We start from the raw sequence: 21481 nt of genomic DNA, 5'->3' as shown, positions 1-21481 counted from the left end.
CCTCCCTCAGGATCTTATTCGCATCCTTCCAGGGTTGAAGTCGGCCCCTCAACTTGGCCAGGTCCTCTTGCTGCTTGGCCAGGTCCCCCTACTGCTTGGCCCACCTAGGCTTCCAGTGGCCCAGGATGCCCATAGCCCTCTGTAGAAGGACCTGGGCAGCGTCGAAACTATCCTCGGGGCCGACCTCGTCTATCAACCCCTGGTCCTCGGAGCTCAACGAGCCCTGAGGAAAGAACTTCTCGGCGGTCACCCCCGCGCTCCACAGCGAGCCCATGTCGGCCGAGGCGCTCACGTGGTCCAGCCGCACTTTTGAAAGGCCCTTCCCGAAGCGATGGGTTAGGTATCGGCTCCGGGAAGCCCCCTGTGACAAGCCAGACGGCGACGCCGAAGCTGCAGCGGTGGACGGGCGAACCTCACGGCTCGGACCCCCTTCACGAGCCTCAACAATGGCGGAAGCCGGCGTCCCCTGCTCGGTATCTGGAAGGTCCGCAATAGGAACCTCCGACCTCGCTTGCGAAAACCAGCCCCATGTCAAAAAATAAAATAAGGTGGCATACGGGAAACCACGAAAGTCAGGGAACACGACTTACCTCAGCAGCAAGAACAACCTGCTCGGTGGCCGGAACTGCCACCTCGGCAGCCTGGGCGACCCGCCCGGTAGCCTATGTCGCCGCCTCGGCAGCATCTCTTGCCTACGGAAGACGACCCTAGGTCAGAACACAAAAAAGCACAATAGAAGACACCAAAAAGCCAAAGAGACAAGGTACTCACCACCTCGGTAGATTGAGCAACCTGCTCGGCAGTCTGAGCCATCTCCTCAGAGGCCACCTGAGGAGCCCTCTTGAGTGGTGGACTGTCGGTAAGGTCCACCGCACCAGCATCAGCAGCCTTGGAGGTCACCTCCTCGGCACCTGGAGGGGTAAAGGTTCCCCCGACCTCCTTTGTTCCCCTCTTTCTCTTCCGATTAACCTTCAGAGGGGAGGCATCTTCCTCCCGAGACTCGGGGACCTCGAGCTCGGTAACATTGTAGCGGTGCTTCAGCTCACGCCACAAGTTTTTCCCCATGATGCCTGCATTCACGAGATAAAACACATCAGCAAGTGGAATTTACACAAACCCCCAAACCACCAAAAAATCAAATACTCACTCTCCAAACCTCTCTCTCTGAACACCGAGTTCGCAAGCGACAGAACGAGCTTGCAATCCAGCGGACGGGGAAGCGCGGCGAGGTTCTCGATGGTGGCCGCCTCCGAAGCAGTCAGCTTCAATTGGCCCACCCCATGAAACCTAGAAGGTCGGGGGCACCAATAGAAGGGAAATCTTGGCAGCCCCCCGAAATAAAACGCCCCATCTTCCAAGGGGTCAACGTTCACAAGAGCGACTCGAAAAACTCTTGTTTTAAATTTTTGTACGACTGGGAGTAGAGAGTAAACAAACCCCCATCCCTACTCCCACTTAGAGACAATATGCCGTATGGCGGAACGCCCACCTTCAATTGATAAAAATGAAGGAAGACGGGAAGAGACACCTCTATCCCCAAAACTGTGCACAGGACTTGAAAAGCCCTCAGAAAACCCCAACTATTGGGGTGCAACTAGCAAGGAACCGAGTTGACAAAGTTCAAAAAATCACACTCAAACTGAGTGAAGGGAAGACAGACACCTAAATCTCTAAAGAAACAATGATACATATAGAAATGGGGAGGGTCGGTAGACTTCCCCATGTACACACCCTCACCAGCCTGACAAGGTTCAAGCCGGATCATCCGAGAAATAGAAGGGTCACAAACCCTGCACGACCGCGGGATCCCGTTAACCTCAAGAAAGGACCGAAAAACACTTTGGACCCCCGCCATCTCACGCTTGACCCAGTCGTAGCCAGGGACGCCTGGCTCCGGGCTCCGGGGCAGAGGCAGATCCCTCTTCTCGGCGGCGGCTCTCCCGGTAGCCACCATCCTACCACGCGCCTTGCCCTGAGAAGGCGCAGAAGAACTGGCACTACTCCCCCCAGCCATGGAAAAAACAAGAAAAACTTGAAGAAGATTGGGGAAGAAGGAAAAAGAAGACTGTAGAAAGGAAGTACCTGGTACTCACCTTCAAAAAACAACCCTAACAATGACTGGGTTACCGGAAATGACGGCAAAAACGGAGAAAGTGGAGACGGAAGACGAGCAGAAAAGCGAGAGAAACAGCGTGCGCAAGAAGCTGAAAGAGCGAAAAGTGAGTAAAGTGAGAGGTGAAGAGGCACGAGTGAGAGGAAAGAAAAGTTTTCTCTCAAAATTCAAAACGGCCATGCCACGTGTCGACCTAAGGGCACGCCTGACAACACACTAATTGCAAAGCCATCATTGCATAACCGTCATTTCCCTTAACGCGCCACTTGCACGCTTTCGAAAAATGAACAGTTGCGACACATGGCATCTCAACAGGCAGAAGTACGCGAAAGGTCACTTCCCCCCAGCGAGCTCGGTCTTACCTCCTCAACCTACGAACTTCGGAGCTTGGGGGGCTAGTGTACTGTCCGTACCGCGAAGCTGAGCTCCGAGCTCAGCATCACTGCACAAAACAAGGTCGGGCACGTGCTACGCGACGTCAGCTCGGCATTTAAGCAGATCGTAACCGATCTCGAGCGATCTCGCTTCAGACGGGATCCATCATTTAATTCTATCATATCTTATCTCAGGCCCAAGGCCCAAAACAACCCTAATTCACACTAAGGTACATGCATTACATATACGAGATTCATACTCCCACAAACACTAACTTTAGCATCGGAGTCTCTTTTACAGGTACCACCCCCATCTTGGAGCACCAGCGTACCGTGAAGGAGGCTCACCGATCTTACCTAGCGGATCAGCTCTACAGCAGATTTTCGATAAGAACATATATATATATATATATTTAAAATTTTATTGATCTTTTTTAATATATGGTTGTCAATTTTCGTAAAAAATTCTTATATTTTTTTGACAAATATAAATATAAATTTTTCGACAGATTTATATCTGTCAAAAGTTACCGATGGATATATTCGTCAGAAATATAAATTTTCTGACAGATTTGTATCCGTCGAAAATTACTAACGGATATATCCGTTGAAAATATAATTTTTTTACAGATTTGTATCCGTTGAAAATTATTCGTCAGTAATATAACTTTTCTTACAAATATTTTTTAGTCGAAAATATAAATTTTTTTTGACAGATATGTATCCATTAAAAATTATCTGTCGGTAATTTGCATTTTTCTTATAGTGCGAATCAAGAAGTGATCAATTATACACAATCTTTTCCTCTAAAAACTTGTAATCTTTATTATTATCAAACATTTCTTTCACTAATATAATAATATAGTTTTCTTCCGTCAAAGTGGTACCATAACTTAAAGATCCTTGTTAAAGAAATTATAAATAGTAATATGGTTCCATTTCATTTCTCGACGTTTTATGATAATTGGAGCATCAAAATGAAGACTCTTCTTAACGCATAAGTACGGGGGATAGTAGAAAAACGTCACAATGAGCTAGAGAATTAAGGTAGTCTCTCTCAAACTCAAAGGATAGTTAAAGAGCCAAATATGAAAAGTTACATTTGGAACTTGGACAACTGCTTGAGAAAGGTTATGATACCCGCATAAAAAGACAATAATCTTTCAATACGAGATAACGCAAGTAACTTGATTACTAAGGTATTAATGTCAAGAAATAGAATGTGTGCTTAACATTAGATTGATGTCATAAAATGTTTCAAGATGTGTTACATAGATTATAAACTTATTTCTTTAGATTTGTTTATATGAAATTTTTTGAATAAAATCGAAATTTAAACAAAAAAAGTATTAAAAATAGTAAAATTTTATAAAAATAAATCTAAAAAGCAACCAAAAAATTTAATATATATATATATATAATTTTATATTATTTTTTAATTTATACGTGATAATATATTTTCAAATAATTTTATTTTCATAATTTTCATATAGATAAATCTAATATTATGAGTTTCATGTCTTAAATTATTCAAGAATTAATTTAGTATCATATTGCAAAATCGAAAATTATTATTGTTTTAAAAATACCAAATTGATAATATCTTTTCACATAATTTTTACTTTCATAGTTTTCATATAGATAAATCTAATATTATGAGTTTTATGTCTTAAATCATTCAATAATTAATTTAGTATCATATTGCAAAATCGAGAATTATTATTGTTTTAAAAGTACCAAATTAATTCAAAATATAAAATTATAAATAATCAAAATAAATATTTTAACGAATAAATGACCAAAATAAATCTAGAAAAATAAGATAAATAACAAAAATATAATTTAGTCAATATATACATATATATATATATATATATATATATATATATATATATATATATATATATATATATATATATATTACTTTTAACTAGCATGCAATAATGATTCTCCGTGTTTATGTAAAATGAAATTGATATTTCCACAAAATGGGTAATTATTATATTATTTTTAAAGAGGTAGATATATTTTATAGATATATTTTTTCTATTTTATCCTAAATATAAATTAATAAAAAAAATAAAATACAATACAAAATATAATTATCTCGGTAAAAGTAAATATCAAAATAATATTTTTTTATTTATATTTTCTTATAGATTAAATTTAAAAATGCCCGGTCCACTTTCTAGTTTCTGGGTAGGGTTTAAGCTTAAATTTCCGGTTCTCGGTTAACAATCCTTTTCTCATGTTGCTCTACTTCGAGCTTCACAATCACAGTTCACAGGTCAGGTAACCAACATAACACTCTCTCATTCACATGTAGTTTTTCAAATTGCGATCAATATCTTCTGAACCCTAACCTTCCATTGGAGTAAAATCATTTATTCTGAATGCAATTTTGTGTTGCAACGCTAGATCCATCAAACTTATATATGCTTCCAATTTATTCAATCAAAACCTTGAATCATCGTGGTAATAAATTTAGCTTCATTATTTTTATGGATGTTTGAAGATTATTTGTTATTATACTTGGTAATGGTGTTTATCTGAAACTCTCAGTCTTACAAAATTATGTTGGTGTTTGATATCATGCGAATTTTTTTTTACAGATTCAGAACACCACAAAGTGATATCAGTGTATATACTAATGTAAATTTCCCTCCCAAAAGTAAGGGATGTAGGCAGTGCATAATCGAAAATCAGAATTCAAAATTTGAAATTTCAAACTAAAGATCTACACTTCACTAAGAATTTGCCACAAGTATTTGAGATATCGTATTGGTAGGAAGCAGAGCCCAGCAAATCAGAAAAAAGACAAAACGTTAGTTTGATTCCGACATTCAGAAGTTGGGAAATATGGCGTGGAGGCTTTTGACAGCACGGCCTCTCACTAAATTTAACTTCAACAACAATCTCTCCTCAAATTCTTGGCTTCTCACACCCCTCATTTTCTTCTCCAATTCCTTATTCCCCAAAACAAGGTACTTCTGTCTCTCCATCCTGAGCTCTATATCAGTAATTTCAAAGTGTTTCACATTTCTTGGAATAGTCATATTTGAATACTGCACAGCACAAAATTATTGCATGTATTATCTATTTTACTTGTGTTTTCACCAACTTAACTAAGATGGGAGTGCTAGAAAGACAAGCCTCAGATTTATAGTAAAAATAAAATAAAATTGGAAGGCAATAATATTTCACTGTACTACTAATCATTTTGAAGGTTTTCTTTTTTGGTTTCTTTGGTTTAGCTTGTAATCTTGTATGTGAAGCAAAAGATTTAGAAAAAGAAGTTTGCTTCATTATTGACTTACACTGTTGTAGCTATGTTATATGCAAGGTATGTGGCCAGGAATCTATTATTGGTCACCTTTATTACATGAAAGCATCTCCTTTCTTGGGGAACATAAGCTTTCACTCAAATTCATTTCTAAAGTATAACGACAAGGTTGTAGAGCAACAACATCAGGATTCTGAAAAGGCCCCATGTGCTAGTGGAGATGGCAATGCCAAAGTAAAGAGGAAAAAACTAAAGGGGAAAAGAGCAGTTGTAAGATGGCTGAAGTTTTTTAGATTTAAGAAGAAGAAAGAGTATGAAAGGATGACAGCTGAAGGAAAAATTTTATATAAATTGTTAAAGGTAAGTTCTATTTGTTTTATTTTAATTTACATATATTGATCCTTTCTATTGTTTCCAAATAGTATGATTATGCCGAGTCTTTCCTTTTGCACCATTGCCATCCTGTGCATGCTATATCTAGATACATTTGTGTTTCTATTTTGTATTTTGCATACTACACATGGCTTATATTTACTCTTTAGCGACAAGAACTGGGATCCTCACACTTTGTAACTGTGATCTGTAGACTAATGTTAAAGGTATGAATTTCTTAAAATAGTAAAGCTCTTGATGAAAATAAATCTATTGTTGTAATGTTGGGAAGTTAGTCATGCAATTTCTTGATTATGTATGCAAAAGCCTGTTGCTTAAGAATTCAACCAGAATACTAGAAGCCTTTCAAGCAATATTTTCTGCAAAGAATTTTGAGATAGAACTGCTTAAAATTATTGAACAATTGTTGGTGTCAGTAAAAGCCTGTCAAGAATTCTTGCTATTTCTTAGATTCATGGACCCAATTCAATTCAACAGGATTTTTCATTCATATTTTTTTCCATCAAGAGAGTTTTATAAAACTCTTGGACTCCCGAATTTGGAGTAATGTTGGGAACTTAGTCATGCAATTTCTTGATTATGTATGCAAAAGCCTGTTGCTTAAGAATTCAACCTGAATACTAGAAGCCTTTCAAGCAATATTTTCTGCAAAGAATTTTGAGATAGAACTGCTTAAAATTATTGAACAATTGTTGTTGTCAGTAAAAACACTAATAAATTTATGGATCTCTGTATTCAATATTTGAATCTGGCCTGCACTATACATATTCAAGTTCAAATCTTAATACACAATTTCAGTTTGATAAAAATGATTAAGACACATTAAATCTTTCAGTTTTGGACAATGAACCGCAGAATTATTTTAGTGCATTCATTTTTATAATATGCATAACAAATTGTTATCTAATACTTCAAGTTAATCTTCTTTTTTTTTTTTTCTTAATAATTTGCAAAAAGAGATTGTCAAATTATGTTTGTTAAATGACAGTGTTTGAAGATATCAAGCTTTTTAAAGGCGATATTATTAAGTACTGGACTAGTAAATGAGGTAAAAAATCTTTAAGTATCAATCTCTTCCCTATATCATATGATTCAGACAGATATCTTTTACAGATAATTCTCTCCCCCACCAATTTATTTGAAAAACCTGTATTCTTTCTCCCAATTTCCTTCTCTCAATTTTCAACTTACTCTAGCTAACTGCCTCTCTATGCCCATTCATTACTCAATATCAGCAGTTATTCTGTTATTAACAGAATTGAATTCTGATCCTCTGCTGAATACAAGTAATAACTAACACGAATTCTTCCTAACCTAGGCTCTAATAGACATTAATTGCTTGAATAGGAGATTTGTATTCATAGTTTCTGACTCTTACTCCTACTTACATTTAATATCACATTTTCAAGATTTAAGATGTTTACTCTTAGTTGATGGCCCCCACCTATCTTCCGTGAACATGGGTGGAAAAAGAGGTTGCTACTTAGTATTTATGAGGTGTGGAAAAATTGGACATTCCATTGATTAAAGTGATCCAGAGGTAGAAAATGATACATGAGATAAACCAACCCTCCTGGTATTTCATGAGACCGTGATCCTCTCCCAATCTTCCGAGTGAACCCCAACCTTTCATGATCTCGTTTCATGCCCCTTGTCTCCTATCTGACAGAAATACTCACCTACTATAAGTAGCAATCAGCTGGAGAGTGGATCCTACCATAGATTGTCTTAAAAGGGGTGAGCTTGATAGAACCATTATAATTGGCATTAAACCAAAACTCTGACCAATAAGCTATTTTGGCCATTGCTGTAATCTAGAGATAAGTATGCACAAGAGGAACCTCTATGCAGGTTCAGGGCATTCAAAAGACCCTGATCCTCCCAATTGGCCTAGCATACCCCATAAATTTTCTCTTGTCTTGGTAGAACATTATGTGTTTCAGTAAGAAAGACATTTTTTTTTTCCTTTAACAAAGGTTTATCCTTCTATTTCTATCTACAAACTGTGCATCCTGTAATTGATTACATCATTACAGTTAAAAGTGTTATGGAAGAACTCAATTTAATTTTGTTTGTCAAAACACCATGGACTGCTAATATGGTTAGTTGGTTATCTAATCTTAAATGAAGGGATCTAGATGTTTTAGAATTCTATAAACTAGGAAGTTTATGTATATCTGCAGCACTCGTTAATTGTTGCACGGCTAATATGCCATAGCCGGTGCTCATATAGACCTGGTCTGAGAATTTGGCAAGATATTGACTTTTTCCCTTGATATTGTTGAATCAAAATTGGCCTTTACTAAATTCAGCTACATCACTCCAAGATTGCTCATTTTTTAATCTTTATTTGTGCTGACTGGCATGTTTTATCGCTTTTATGTTCTCTGATGACATAGCATGAAAGAAATTCTTTTGCTTTCCTCAGAGAGGGAGGAAGCTCTTGCATTCTCATTTATTTTTTAAATCACTGTTTTGAGTTAAACATGGGTTTTACTGGTTTTGTGTGCTGTGTCAGTTAATGAACATACAATGCTTTCTCCATCATTCTAGGCTCGAAAAAAAAAGAAGAGAGACTTTGTGATGACATAGCATGAAAGAAATTCTTTTGCTTTCCATTTTTTGCTTTCCTCATAGAGGGAGGAAGCTCTTGCATTCTCATTTATTTTTTAAATCACTTTTTTGAGTTAATCATGGGTTTTACTGGTTTGCACTTTATGTGTGCTGTGTCAGTTAATGAACATACAATGCTTTCTCCATCATTCTAGGCTCGAAGAAAAGAAGAGAGACTTTGTGAAGCTCTGAAAAAGATTGAGCCTGGAGAATCTTCAGAAGCAACCCATGATCCTGAGATATTGACCCCAGAAGAGCACTTCTTCTTCTTAAAAATGGGTCTCAAAAGTAAAAATTATGTGCCAGTTGGAAGACGAGGAATTTACCAAGGTGTAATTCTGAACATGCATCTGCATTGGAAAAAACATCAGACTTTGAAAGTGGTTGTGAAGACTTTTTCAGCAGAGGAGGTTAAGGAGATTGCTGCTGAGCTGGCAAGATTGACCGGAGGTATAGTGCTTGACATTCATGAAGAAAATACAATAATAATGTATAGAGGGAAAAACTACTATCAACCACCAACAGAGATTATGTCTCCACGAGTCTCTCTCTCAAGAAAGAAGGTACTGTATCATGTATTCAAGTATTAGTCATTTATGAATTATGAAATACACAATAGATTTGGAGTTTAACTGGGTGTGGCATTTTAAAATTTCTTCCACAGTTCTAGGTCTTCGTTGTCCAGAATCTTTTGAAACTTTCTCCTACATAATGCTTCACTAGCAGAACCACTGCTACGTCTAAAATTCTGCATTTGTAGTCCATGGATGTGTATTTGCAATCTCCTGTTCATGCTACTTGTCTATTTAAAAAAAAATGCTTTCAGAAAATTTACACTCTTGTCATAGTGTTTACTTTAATTTATAACTCTTTTGTGCCTTGTTGGTGCTGGTTCTCACTGTATATCCTCGGGTGTTGTCATCTTATGCAGGCATTGGATAAATCCAAATATAGGGATGCCCTCCGAGCTGTGAGGAGATACATTCCAAGACTTGAGCAAGAGCTTGAAATTCTTCGAGCACAACAATTTAAAAGCACGGCTGAAAATAATACAGATGCTGTTAAGGCAATCCAAAACATTGACAAAGCGAGTATTGAGTCTGGTATTATTTCAAATTTCCAGCTAGAGAATTCTGATAAATACCGTGAGATAATGAATGATAACATTGAGGGCTCAGAGGTCGAGACAGATATGGACTCCGAATTGGATTCTGATTCTGATAAGTTATCAGATTTATTTGAGACTGATTCAGATACAGAGAATTTCTCTGAGGAGAAACCTCTTTATTTTGACGAGTTTGATAATTTTCCAGAGCAAAGCGATGGAGAAACAATTGATTTTGAGGAGCATCTGCGACAAATGTCTCTGAACTCAAAAACCATGGAAAAAGACGTCGACTTACCTAAGCTGGACGAAGTTGACAAGATTTTCCTGCAGGCTACATCCTTTTTAAAGAAAAAGATAAAATGAAAAATTCGCAAGGGACAAGTGTAATCATTTTATTGGATATAAACCTATAAAATGTAGATTGGGAGAAATCACAATGTACAACAATGAAGAAGTGGCATAGCATTGTGTTCGACTCATTTTTAATACATTTCATCTCTTAATGACAACCACATCTTTCTGATTTCAGGGCCAGATACGACCTTATAGAGTTCATATACTCTAGTTTTGCACGTGAAACAGATAAAATTTAAATTTAACACATGTTTTTGGTTTGAGACCCTTGCATTTAAAAGTTACATGAGATCATGACTATTCTGAGATAAGTGATGCCATGTAGGTGGCGAGGTGGTGAATAAAGTTCTCCCAACAATTTTTATGTTCATACTTATAATGGTCAAATTTCAAATCTTACTTGAGGAAAATCAAGTTGTCAGCTACTCAAACCAGTAGGCAATGATGTCACTATTCCTATTTAATATGCAACTTGGTCTCTTTATGGAGCAAGAAAACTTGAAAAACCGCTACTAGCCATTAGAAATTGTTCCGACTAAATAGAAGGGACATCAAACAATAAGACCAAATTGGGAGAGGCAAAATATGTTAAAATAACAAAGTCCATACCCACAAAACACTAATGTTACCTATAAGCTAAAAATGGAAATCTATATTGCCCGGTGGTGGTGGGATGATGGGAACATGTGGACGAACCATTATAAGCGGGTGATGTCACCAGTGCAGGTGGATGTCTGAACTGTTCTACTTCTAAAAAAAAAAAATTAATCTTATATTTTGTTTTAAATTTAGTAAATAATCGACCATTAAAAGTGCCTAGGATAAATTAAATTTATTAAGATGAACAAACTAAGACACTCAATCGTTTAACTAACTTTGTGAGAAGAAATCTTTTCATCTCATCACATAAGTGGATGTGAAGAAAGACACTGGCTGAAATTATTTTATTAGCTCTCCTTTGATAAAGTTATACTCATCATTATATCCTCCCAAAACTTTTCTACGACAGCAACTGCACACAAATTCATCAAGATAATAATAGCTCTATCAACATTTGGAAAAATCTATGAAAGTGGCACCCATCTATTCAAACTACAATCCATGTTGAAGGCATATCAAATTCAAAGGACCTCACATACTCTGGATTAACACTGTTAATCTCTTCAAAAAACCACCAATCTCCTTCAAAAGAATCGTCTGCTCACTCCAAAACCTCTCACTTGCTGTTTTTTTGGAATGCACCATGATTATCTATCTCCTGTGCCTTGTAATTGGCGCACGATTATCTTTGTACTTCACAATTCTCTACTATAGTCTTCAGAACACAAGACCCTCGGCGGAATATCGGCTGCAGTGTATTGTAATTGAATTGAACTCATCAAATAAAAAGATTGTTTATATAACTTTTGTGAAAACCCTGCATGAAGTCCCATGCTTCCTTCTCATTCATTCCACGCTTAACAAGACGCCAAAGGCATTGCTCATGTTGATTACCCAAATGACAGATATTCTACCTCAACAAAAGATACGCTTGAAGAGCTTCTTTCGACGCACAAGCTATGACTCACCCATGGAAGGCAGGAAAACATTGTAGTTCCTTGTGTGGAGAGAACTCACCCCATTTTCTTACAAAGACAGATGAGAGAAAAGAAGTAATGATTGATATCACTTTGCTAGACTGCCTCTCATAGAACTTGGGAGGCCGTCTTGAAAACAAAAGTATACTCATTAGTCATTACTGAACCCATGTGCAAGCACCATGGTTTTAAATTGCGGTTGCGGTCGCGGTTGCAGTTACTGCGGTTGCGGGTATTGCGGGTATTGCGATGCGGATTGCGGTGTGAGATTATTAATTATTTTCACTAAATATAAAAAATTTATAATTATCAATATATATTTTATTTTTAAGGATTTATACATTTTAATTCCTTTTTTTTTAAATATTCTATTATTTTAATGAATAATTTAATTTATTTTAAAATTATAGTATCAATTTATCGTATTGCGGATGTATTGCGGTACATTGCATATGTGTTGCGGACGCAACACCGTTACGTTGGGGAAAAATGTGTGATTTCCAGTATCATCGCAATTGCGGTCCGATGTCGTTGCGGACAAGGCTGCAACAGCAATATTGCGGCCGCAACACGTGTTGCGGTCCGCAATTTAAAACCATGGCAAGCACTAAATCCGCATTCTCTTCAAGAACTGCAATAGCGCACGAGTTCATCAACCTCAAGGTGTTTACATCACAACGTTTTTGAAGTTTACAGGCATTGATCTAAACAAGGATGATGTTGGGAAACATGACCTCGTCCACAACTTAATAACACTTGACATACTCATATTTGCTGTTTTCCATCCTGCATGCAAAAGTTTACACATACATTCTATAACAAGTGCAGCAGGGACAAAAGAGTCAATTGAAGATACAGCTTAGCAAGGACACCTGATAGCAGATCCCAATAATCAGGGAGTGAGGAGAGGCACGAGAATCAAAATAACTAACTCTAGGCTGCAAGATTTTGATTGGTCTAGGGTCTAGGATATATATTCCTTTTGTTAAGGAGAGAGAATATGAATGCTTGATTTTGTTTCTTCTCTCTGCATTATATTTCTGCTGATGTTGTTTCTTTATTTACGTATTTGGCTCAATAAAGCTACTAACTATGGTTCATCGTTACCCATTTACTCAGGTTATTCAATATCAATTCACAACAGTATTTATCATTCCAACTTTTGGTGCATTGGTCTGTTAATTAAACTGTTACAATTTGGTGCTTTCATCAACATGGCAAAGAATATTCTCCTTAAAGAACTCACCGCTGACGTTACGCGAATCCTGAAATTAATGGAGACACGGGATAAAGAAAATGTCACTAGATTTGAGACCCCGGAGTCTACAAATACTTTCCAACCGTTTCAAGTGTGAATGTCAAACTGGATTTTCCTTGCTTTGATGGATCCGATGTATTGTAGTGGATCTTCAAGGTAGAGCAATTTTTTTTCATATTACAATACTCCTGATGATCATAGATTGACTATTGCTGCCATGCATTTAGAGAAGGAAGTAGTACCTTGGTATCAAATGATGACTCGTCATGATTCATTTCATTCATGGGTTGCTTTTACTCGAGCCTTAGAATTGGAGTTTGGTCCTTCTCCATATGAGTGTCTGAGGTCTCATTTGTTTAAGCTAACACAAACAAATTTTGTGCATGATTATGTTCAATTCACTACTCTAGCTAATCATGTGCAAGGTATCACCATTGAAGCTTTGTTAGACTGTTTTATTGGAGGATTAAAATCAGATATTAGAAGGGATGTGATTGCTCAATCACCCTAACTTTGATTATTTGTTTCCCTGTCCAAGTTATATGAAGAGAAGTACCTTTCCAAAACCAAACACTATCAAACCTACCCAACAGCCAAAACACAAGCCTACCTATAAGACAAACCATTAAATCCACTAGCTTACCAACTCTCTTTCCTAATCCTACTGCATATCCAGCCACAACAACCATTTAAAATACCAATTAATATAAAGAAAATAACCCCTACTAAGATGCAACTTAGTAGAGAAAAAGACCTTTGTTATACCTATGATGAAAATTTTTCCCCAAGCCATAGGTGCCCCAACAAACAATATTTAATTCTCCATTTATAGGATGAGGATTGTGGAGAATGGTATCTGACCCTCTAGATATCGAGCATAGTACAAAATTGCATTTGTCACAAGAGCATCATTTATCTTATAATGCATTAAAATGAGCCTCAGATTTGGGTAAAATGAAGTTCCAAGGTTCTGACAATGGCATAATAGTACAAGTTTTATTAGACAGTGGCTCGAGTGATAATTTTTTACAACCAAGAATAGCTCATTCTTTGAAGTTGCCTATTGAGCCAAATCCAAATTTTCATGTTTTGGTGGGAAATGGTAATGCCTTAGTTGTTGAGGGGTTGGTCAAGGACTTAGAAGTCAGAATTCAGGGCCATTCATTGACCTTACCAATGTATTTATTACTTGTTACTAGGGTTGACTTAGTGTTGGGGGCTGCATGATTAGCTACGTACTCTTGATCCCCACATTTCAGATTATAGTAATCTTACATTGAAGTTTTACCTGGGAAACCAATTTGTCACCTTGCATGGTGAGCAACCAACCTTACCTGTGCAAGCTCAGTTCAATCATATGAAAAGAATGAATCACACACACGTCATAGTGAGCTATTCACACTGCAATTTCAACAGTCGAACTACCCTCAAGATTAGTGGGTAGATTTACCTACTGATATGGAACTGGAATCGATAGTGTTGTTGCATACTTATAGGGTGGTGTTTTCTGTACCTTTAGGATTGCCTCCTAGTAGGTCACAAAACCATTCTATTCCTCTAATACAAGGATCTAAACTTGTGAAAGTGAGGCCATACAGTTATCCACATAACCAGAAACAAAATATTGAGATTGTGGTACATCATATGTTAAAGTAGGGGATTATTGTCCCTAGCACTAGTCCTTTTTCCTCTCCAATAATTCTTGTCAAGAAGAAATATGGGACTTAGAGATTCTACATTGATTATAAGGCCTTGAATGCTATCACTATTAAGGATAGCTTCCCTATTCTGACTGTTGATGAACTAATTGATGAGCTACATGGGGCAAATTTGTTTTCTAAATTGGACCTGAGATCTAGGTACCACCAGATATTGGTTAATAAAGAGGACAGGTTCAAAACCGCATTTAGAACTCATCAAGGTCATTACAAGTGGACAGTGATGCCATTTGGTCTCACTAATGCGCCTACAACTATTCAAAGCTTGATGAATGAAATTTTCCAAGGCCTGTTGAGGAAATTTGTTCTTTTGTTTTGATGATATTTTAGTATACAAATCTTCATGATTTGCTCATTTACATCATCTTGAGGTCGTGTTGTAGAAATTACAGAAGCATAAACTATTTGCCAAATTGTCTAAATGTTCTTTTGGACTTCAGCAAGTATATTATTTAGGCCATAATGTTTCAGGCCTAGGTGTGGCAATAAACAAGAATAAGGTGCAAGCTGTTCTGGATTGGCCATGTCCAAAAAACTTGAAGCAATTGAGAGGATTTCTTGGCTTTACGATCTATTATAGAAGATTCATCAAGCAATATGCAATGGTGGCTGCTCTTCTCGCTAACCTATTGAAAAAGGACAATTTTAAGTGGGATGATTTTGCTCATGCTTCATTTGCAGCTTTGAAAATAGTAGTGACTCAGGCACCTATTTTAGCTTTACCCGATTTTTCTAAACCATTTGTTTTAGAAACGAATGCTTTAGGAATGGGAATAGGTGCAGTTCTCAATCAAGATCATCATCTTGTTACTTTTTTCTCTAAGAAATTGACTGCTTCAATGCAAAAACAATCTGCCTATACTAGAGAATTTTATGCTCACTACAAGAAAAATGCTAATTTCTGACGGAAAAGAGTAAATTTCCAACGGATTTCTGACGAATTTAAATGCGTCAGAAAAAGTGGCGTCAAAAAAAAAAATTCGTCGAAAATAATTTAATCAGTCGTAAAATTGTTGACAGATATTTCTGTTGGAAATTATAATTTTTTTTAATTTTAATAGATTTATTAATGTAATAGCTCTCATATTTAGCCTCTTAAGGGTTCTATTTCACGACATTTCACTTTTAAGTGTTTTATACTTACTTGCGCAATTTTTGGGTAACTTCCCAGAAGGACACCCATCCCTATACTACTCCAAGTCAAGCACGCTTAACTGTGAAGTTCTGATGAGTAAGCTACCGAAATGTATATGTATGTTGTCAGTATAACTCTTACAAATTAATTCATTTAAGTCATCCTCAAATATACAATCTCGTGCTTGTACTATAATAATAATATATAATAACTTTATATTACGAATAATAATAATAATATATTCAATTATTCTTTATTTATATGTACTTACTTTTATAATTAACATCTACTTATTTCTATTTAAAATTATAATTTAAATTATTTAATTTTATAATTTATAATGATAATATAATTTATAAAATTATAAATATTTATTTATTACATGCTTATAAATTAAATTTTAACATTTTAAATAAATTATTAATTAATTTAATATATTTATTTACCTTAAATCAAACATATAAAATTCAAAAAATGTATTTATCCTTGTTTTATTTTCTAATTATCAACCATTAATAAAATACTAACTTAAAATCTTATCTAATTATATCATAATATTCTCATATCAAATTTAAAACCAGATATTAGTTATACAAAAATATTAAGATCATATAGTAAATTGTCAATAAGATTTTAGTTAAATAATTTAAAATAATTAATGTTTCAATTATATTGTTAATTAGCAAATAATTTATTCCAAAGTTAATTAATTTTTTTATATTAATTATTAGTAAAATTTAATAAATTTTAATTTACAATTAATTGGATCAATGAAATTCAACACACACCATGAGTTATTGAGCGGAATAACTTTACCAAGAGTTATTTTGTAAGTTATCTTAAATCAAACATATAAAATTCAAAAAATGTATTTATCCTTGTTTTATTTTCTAATTATCAACCATTAACAAAATACTAACTTAAAATCTTATCTAATTATATCATAATATTTTCATATCAAATTTAAAATCAGTTCTTACATTTTAGACAAATATAAATTTGTCGAAAATATTCCACCAATAATATAGTTTTTCCTACAAAAAAAATTCATCGAAAATATAAATTTTTCGACAGATTTAATTTTGTTTTATAAGAAATCATCTTCAATTAATATAACATTTTGTATATATGATTTAAGAGTAAAGAATTTTCAATTTAACGGTTAAATTTACAAAATTCACATTTAATATAAAGTTATTGAGCAGTATAATACTTAGTAAAAGTCACATTTAATATATATATATATATATATATATATATATATATATATATATATGAGGGGGGTTATAATTACACCGGTGTAAATTTTACTGAGTATTACACCGCTCAATAACTTTATATTAAATGTGAATTTTGTAAATCCAACCGTTAGATTGAAAGTTCATATCTCTTAGATTATATGCACAAAATTTTATATTAATCCATGATGATTTGATACTTCATTTTTATAAAACAAAATTGATGTAATATATTCATTTCAAAATACACTAAAATATGAACACTTTGATTACCTTCCAGTTGTTGTTCAATTTTAACAAAATTTGATATACACGTATAAAGTGATATGAACTTTCAATTTAAGGGTTGAATTTACAAAATTCACATTTAATATAAAGTTATTGAGCAGTGTAATACTTAGTAAAAGTTTACACCGGTATAATTATAACCCCCTATATATTATATATATGAGGGGGGTTATAATTACATCGGTGTAATTTTTACTAAGTATTACATTGTTCAATAACTTTATATTAATTGTGAATTTTGTAAATCCATCCGTTAGATTGAAAGTTCATATCACTTTATATGTGTATATCAAATTTTGTTAAAATTGAACAACAACTTGAAGGTAATCAAAGTGTTCATATTTTAGTGTATTTTGAAATGAATATATTACGTCAATTTTATTTTATAAAAATGAAGTATCAAATCATCTTGGATTAATATAAAATTTTGTATATATGATCTAAGAGATATGAACTTTCAATCTAACGGTTGGATTTACAAAATTCACATTTAATATAAAGTTATTGAGCGGTGTAATACTTAGTAAAAGTTACATCGGTGTAATTATAACCCTCTCTCTCTCTCTATATATATATATATATGTATGTAATTTTAAGCTTATTACTTCTAGAAAATAAAAAATTTGTTTTTTCTTCTAAAATATAAAAATACTATTTATGTTAAATAAACTAATATATGCACTAATTATTTAATAGAAAACTCATGAAACACAAATATGAAAATATTCACGCTTGAACTTGCTTATTATAATTTTAAAGACAATATACTAACATCTCTAAGTATTTTATAAATATTTAAAAATAAATATTATTTATTTGAAATAATTGTTAAGATCGAAAATATTAATTTTAGAAGGTTTAAATATATTTTAGTCCCTTTAAGATGGGTGATTTTGATTTTGGTCTTTGTAAATTTTTTCCTTTATTTTTCATCCTTGTAAGATTTATAGAGATTGTTTCGTACTTGTAAAATGAGTAAAATATTTTTCTTTGATTTTCATCCCTCTAAAATATAAATGCACTAGTTTGATTATTTTAAGGTAAATAAATAATATTTATTTTAAAAAACTTAAAAAAATTTTAGAGGTGCTAAATATCAATATGATAATAGTACATAATTGTTGTAGGTGACACCTAAGATAATTATTTATATTTTTATTAAAAATAAAAAGTAATTAAAAATGATTATATAAAAAAGAAGAATTAAAAATAAAAATTTCAATTTTAGAAAATGAAAAACAATTTTTTTCCAGAAACTAAAATCAAAACTTATTAATTTTATAAGGATTAAAGACATATTTAAGTCATATTAAAAAGATAAAATTAAAGAAAAATATTTTTTAAAAATAAAAATAAAATTTATTCATTTTATAATATTAAAAATAATATTTATAAATTTCAAAAAAAGCAATCATCGGATTCCCGAAGAGTTCAAACAACAGACATTAGGAAGTGTGTTATAGTCTTAAATTTTCTGATGGAAACAAAAATCTGTCAGAAATTTCTGACGGAATCTTCCGTCAGAAACTTTCCATGGAAAATTTTTGACGGATTTATATTTCCGTCAAAAAATTTTGACAGAATTTTCTGTCGGAAATTTTCCGTCGAAAATTTATGACGGAAATATTGGAAATTTTCAACGAAAATATTCATCAAAAATTTTATATCCGTCGAAAATATTCTGTCAGAAATTTGCGTTTTTCTTGTAGTGACTATCACAAAAGCTATTACCAAGTTTTGCCATTATCTACTTTGACATAGATTTGTGATTCAAATGGATCAAAAGGGCTTGAAGAGCTTAACTGAACAAGTTATTCAAACCCTAGAACAACATAAGTGGTTGCACAAACTATTGGGATATGATTTTACATTGAATATAAGCCTGGGAAGGACAATATTGTTGTAGATTCACTGTCTATATCATATTTTATGGCTTGGTCTCAGCCTAATTTACAAACTTTGCCTACTTTGAGAGAAGTTGTTTCTAAAGATACTCAATTAAAGGTTGTTCTAGACTTATGCTTGCTTAATAAGCCTCCAAATCCTCATTATTCAGTGCATGATAATTTGCTTTTCTAGAAAGGTAGACTAGTTATTCCCAAATCTCATGATCTAGTTAATCAGATTTTGCATGAGTTTCATAGCTCCTTGATTGGAGGACATGTTGGTTTTACACAGACATTGGCTAGAATATCTACTAAATTTTATTGGAAGGGTATGAACAAAGATGTTAAACAGTTTGTTCAAACTTGTTTGGTTTGTCAGCAAGCAAAAACTACTAGGCATGGCAACACGGCAGGGCGGGGGCGGGTTTTACCCCGCCCCCGCCCCAACAAAATCGCCCTCGCTCCCGCTCCCGATACCCGCCGAGGATAAAATCTGGGTCCCCATCCCCGCCCCTAGTGGGGTTCGGGTTTCCCTGCCTCGCCGCAGCCCCCGTTCCTATTTTTTTTCCTTCTTTTTTTCTTTTAAATAAATATAAACAATTTAAAAAAAATGAAAGAAAAGTAAAATAATATGAATTTTTACATATAAATATTTATAATTTTGGTTTATATATATATATATATATAAATAATTTTTAATTATATTATTAAGCGGGGCGGGGGCGGGGGCGGGGTGGGTATTAACATCCTCGCCCCCACCTCTTCCCCCGATTTTATCAATCGGGGAAAACCTGAACCCGAACCCAATAAACATAGGTTTTCCCCATCCAAATCGGGGTGGGTTAGATTGTCATGCCTAAAAACTGCTCACACTTTACCTACGAGTCTATTACAACCACTCCCAATTCTAGAACAAATTTGGGATGACATAACTATGAATTTCATCACGAGCCTTCCTTCCTCAAATGGTTTTACTGTCATATTAGTTGTAATTGATAGGTTATCAAAGTATGCCCATTTTTCTACCTTAAAGGCTGATTACTCTAGCAAGTCAATGGAAAAGGTTTTAACAAACTATTGTAAAACTGCATGGCATGCCTAAGACTATTGTTTCTTATAGGGACAAAGTGTTTCTTAGTCAATTTTGGCAACAATTGTTCAAATTAAGTGGTACTTATCTACTCATATCTATTGCTTACCACCCATAGTTAGATGGCCAGTCTGAATCATTGAACAAGTGTTTGGAAATGTACTTGAAATGTTTCACTTATGACTCTCCTAAAGATTGGGCAAGGTTGTTACCTTGGGCAGAGTATTGGTATAACACTTCCTATCATCATAGTAGTGGCATGACTCAATTTAAGATTGTTTATGGTAGAGATCCTCCTACATTGGTTAAGTACACCCTTAATCAAAGTGATCCCACTTCAGTTCAAGAACAATCACTACAAAGGGACTTGACACTTAGTAGATTGAAATTTAACCTCCACAAGGCTCAACAGTACATGAAGAAAGATGCTGATAAGAAAAGGAAGTTAATGAAATTGCAAATTGGTGACATGGTTTTTGTCAAATTATAGCCCTATAGACAACATTCTGTTGCTCTTAGAAAAAATCAAAAGCTGAGTATGAAGTCTTTTGGTCCTTTTCCTATTATTCAAAGAATTGGACATGTTGCTTATAAACTGTTGTTACCACTAACAACTAGAATTCATCTAGTGTTCCATTGTTCTCAATTGAAACCTTATAAAGGGGATCATTCTCAACCATATGTGTCACTACCAATCAATAATACTGATCTGCAACCTGTCATTCAGCCTTTTGCTATATTACAATCTCGGGTCATATTGAGAGGGCAACATAAAATTCAACAATATCTAGTTTAGTGGGAAGGATTAGATGCAGCTAATGCAACTTGGGAGGATCATTTCACTCTACAACAAGCTTTTCCTAATCTCAACCTTGAGGACAAGGTTGGTCTTAATGAGGGAGGAATTGTAACAAGTGTAAGGACAAGGTTGGTCTTAATGGGGGAGGAATTGTAACAAGTATAGCAGGGACAAAAGAGTCAATTGAAGATACAACTCAACAAGGACACCTAGTAGCAGATCCTAATAATAAGGGAGTGAGGAAAGGCACGAGA

The 21481-nt window shown here is 34.5% G+C and overlaps 1 protein-coding gene and 1 pseudogene across 4 annotated transcripts; one reads left to right on the top strand and one right to left on the bottom strand.

Annotated features, from left to right (window-relative positions):
* The first annotated feature begins 4655 nt into the window (after nt 1-4655).
* On the top strand, nt 4656-10412 carry LOC109819170 (putative CRM domain-containing protein At3g25440, chloroplastic). 4 transcript variants are annotated; one of them, XM_083075013.1, is made up of 5 exons: nt 4656-4779; nt 5100-5471; nt 5831-6130; nt 8932-9339; nt 9708-10412. In XM_083075013.1, exons 3-5 carry the CDS (start codon nt 5870-5872, stop codon nt 10245-10247), a joined length of 1209 nt encoding a protein of 402 aa, XP_082931139.1. In that variant the 5' UTR covers nt 4656-4779; nt 5100-5471; nt 5831-5869; the 3' UTR covers nt 10248-10412. The 4 variants fall into 4 exon arrangements, with proteins under 4 accessions (XP_082931139.1, XP_020240385.1, XP_020240386.1 ...); XM_020384796.3 differs by having other exon boundaries at nt 5815-6130; XM_020384797.3 differs by having other exon boundaries at nt 4661-4774; nt 5815-6130.
* A 696-nt stretch (nt 10413-11108) lies between these two features.
* Nucleotides 11109-13468, bottom strand: LOC145957868 (tRNA(His) guanylyltransferase 2 pseudogene; annotated as a pseudogene).
* Between the last annotated feature and the right edge of the window lie 8013 nt (nt 13469-21481).

The sequence above is a fragment of the Cajanus cajan genome, chromosome 5 (genome assembly GCF_000230855.2).
Source record: "Cajanus cajan strain Asha chromosome 5, NIPB_CcT2T_4, whole genome shotgun sequence".
Lineage (NCBI taxonomy): Eukaryota > Viridiplantae > Streptophyta > Magnoliopsida > Fabales > Fabaceae > Cajanus > Cajanus cajan.
The sequence above is the reverse complement of the archived record's forward strand: the minus strand, read 5'-3'. Positions and strand labels throughout refer to the sequence as shown.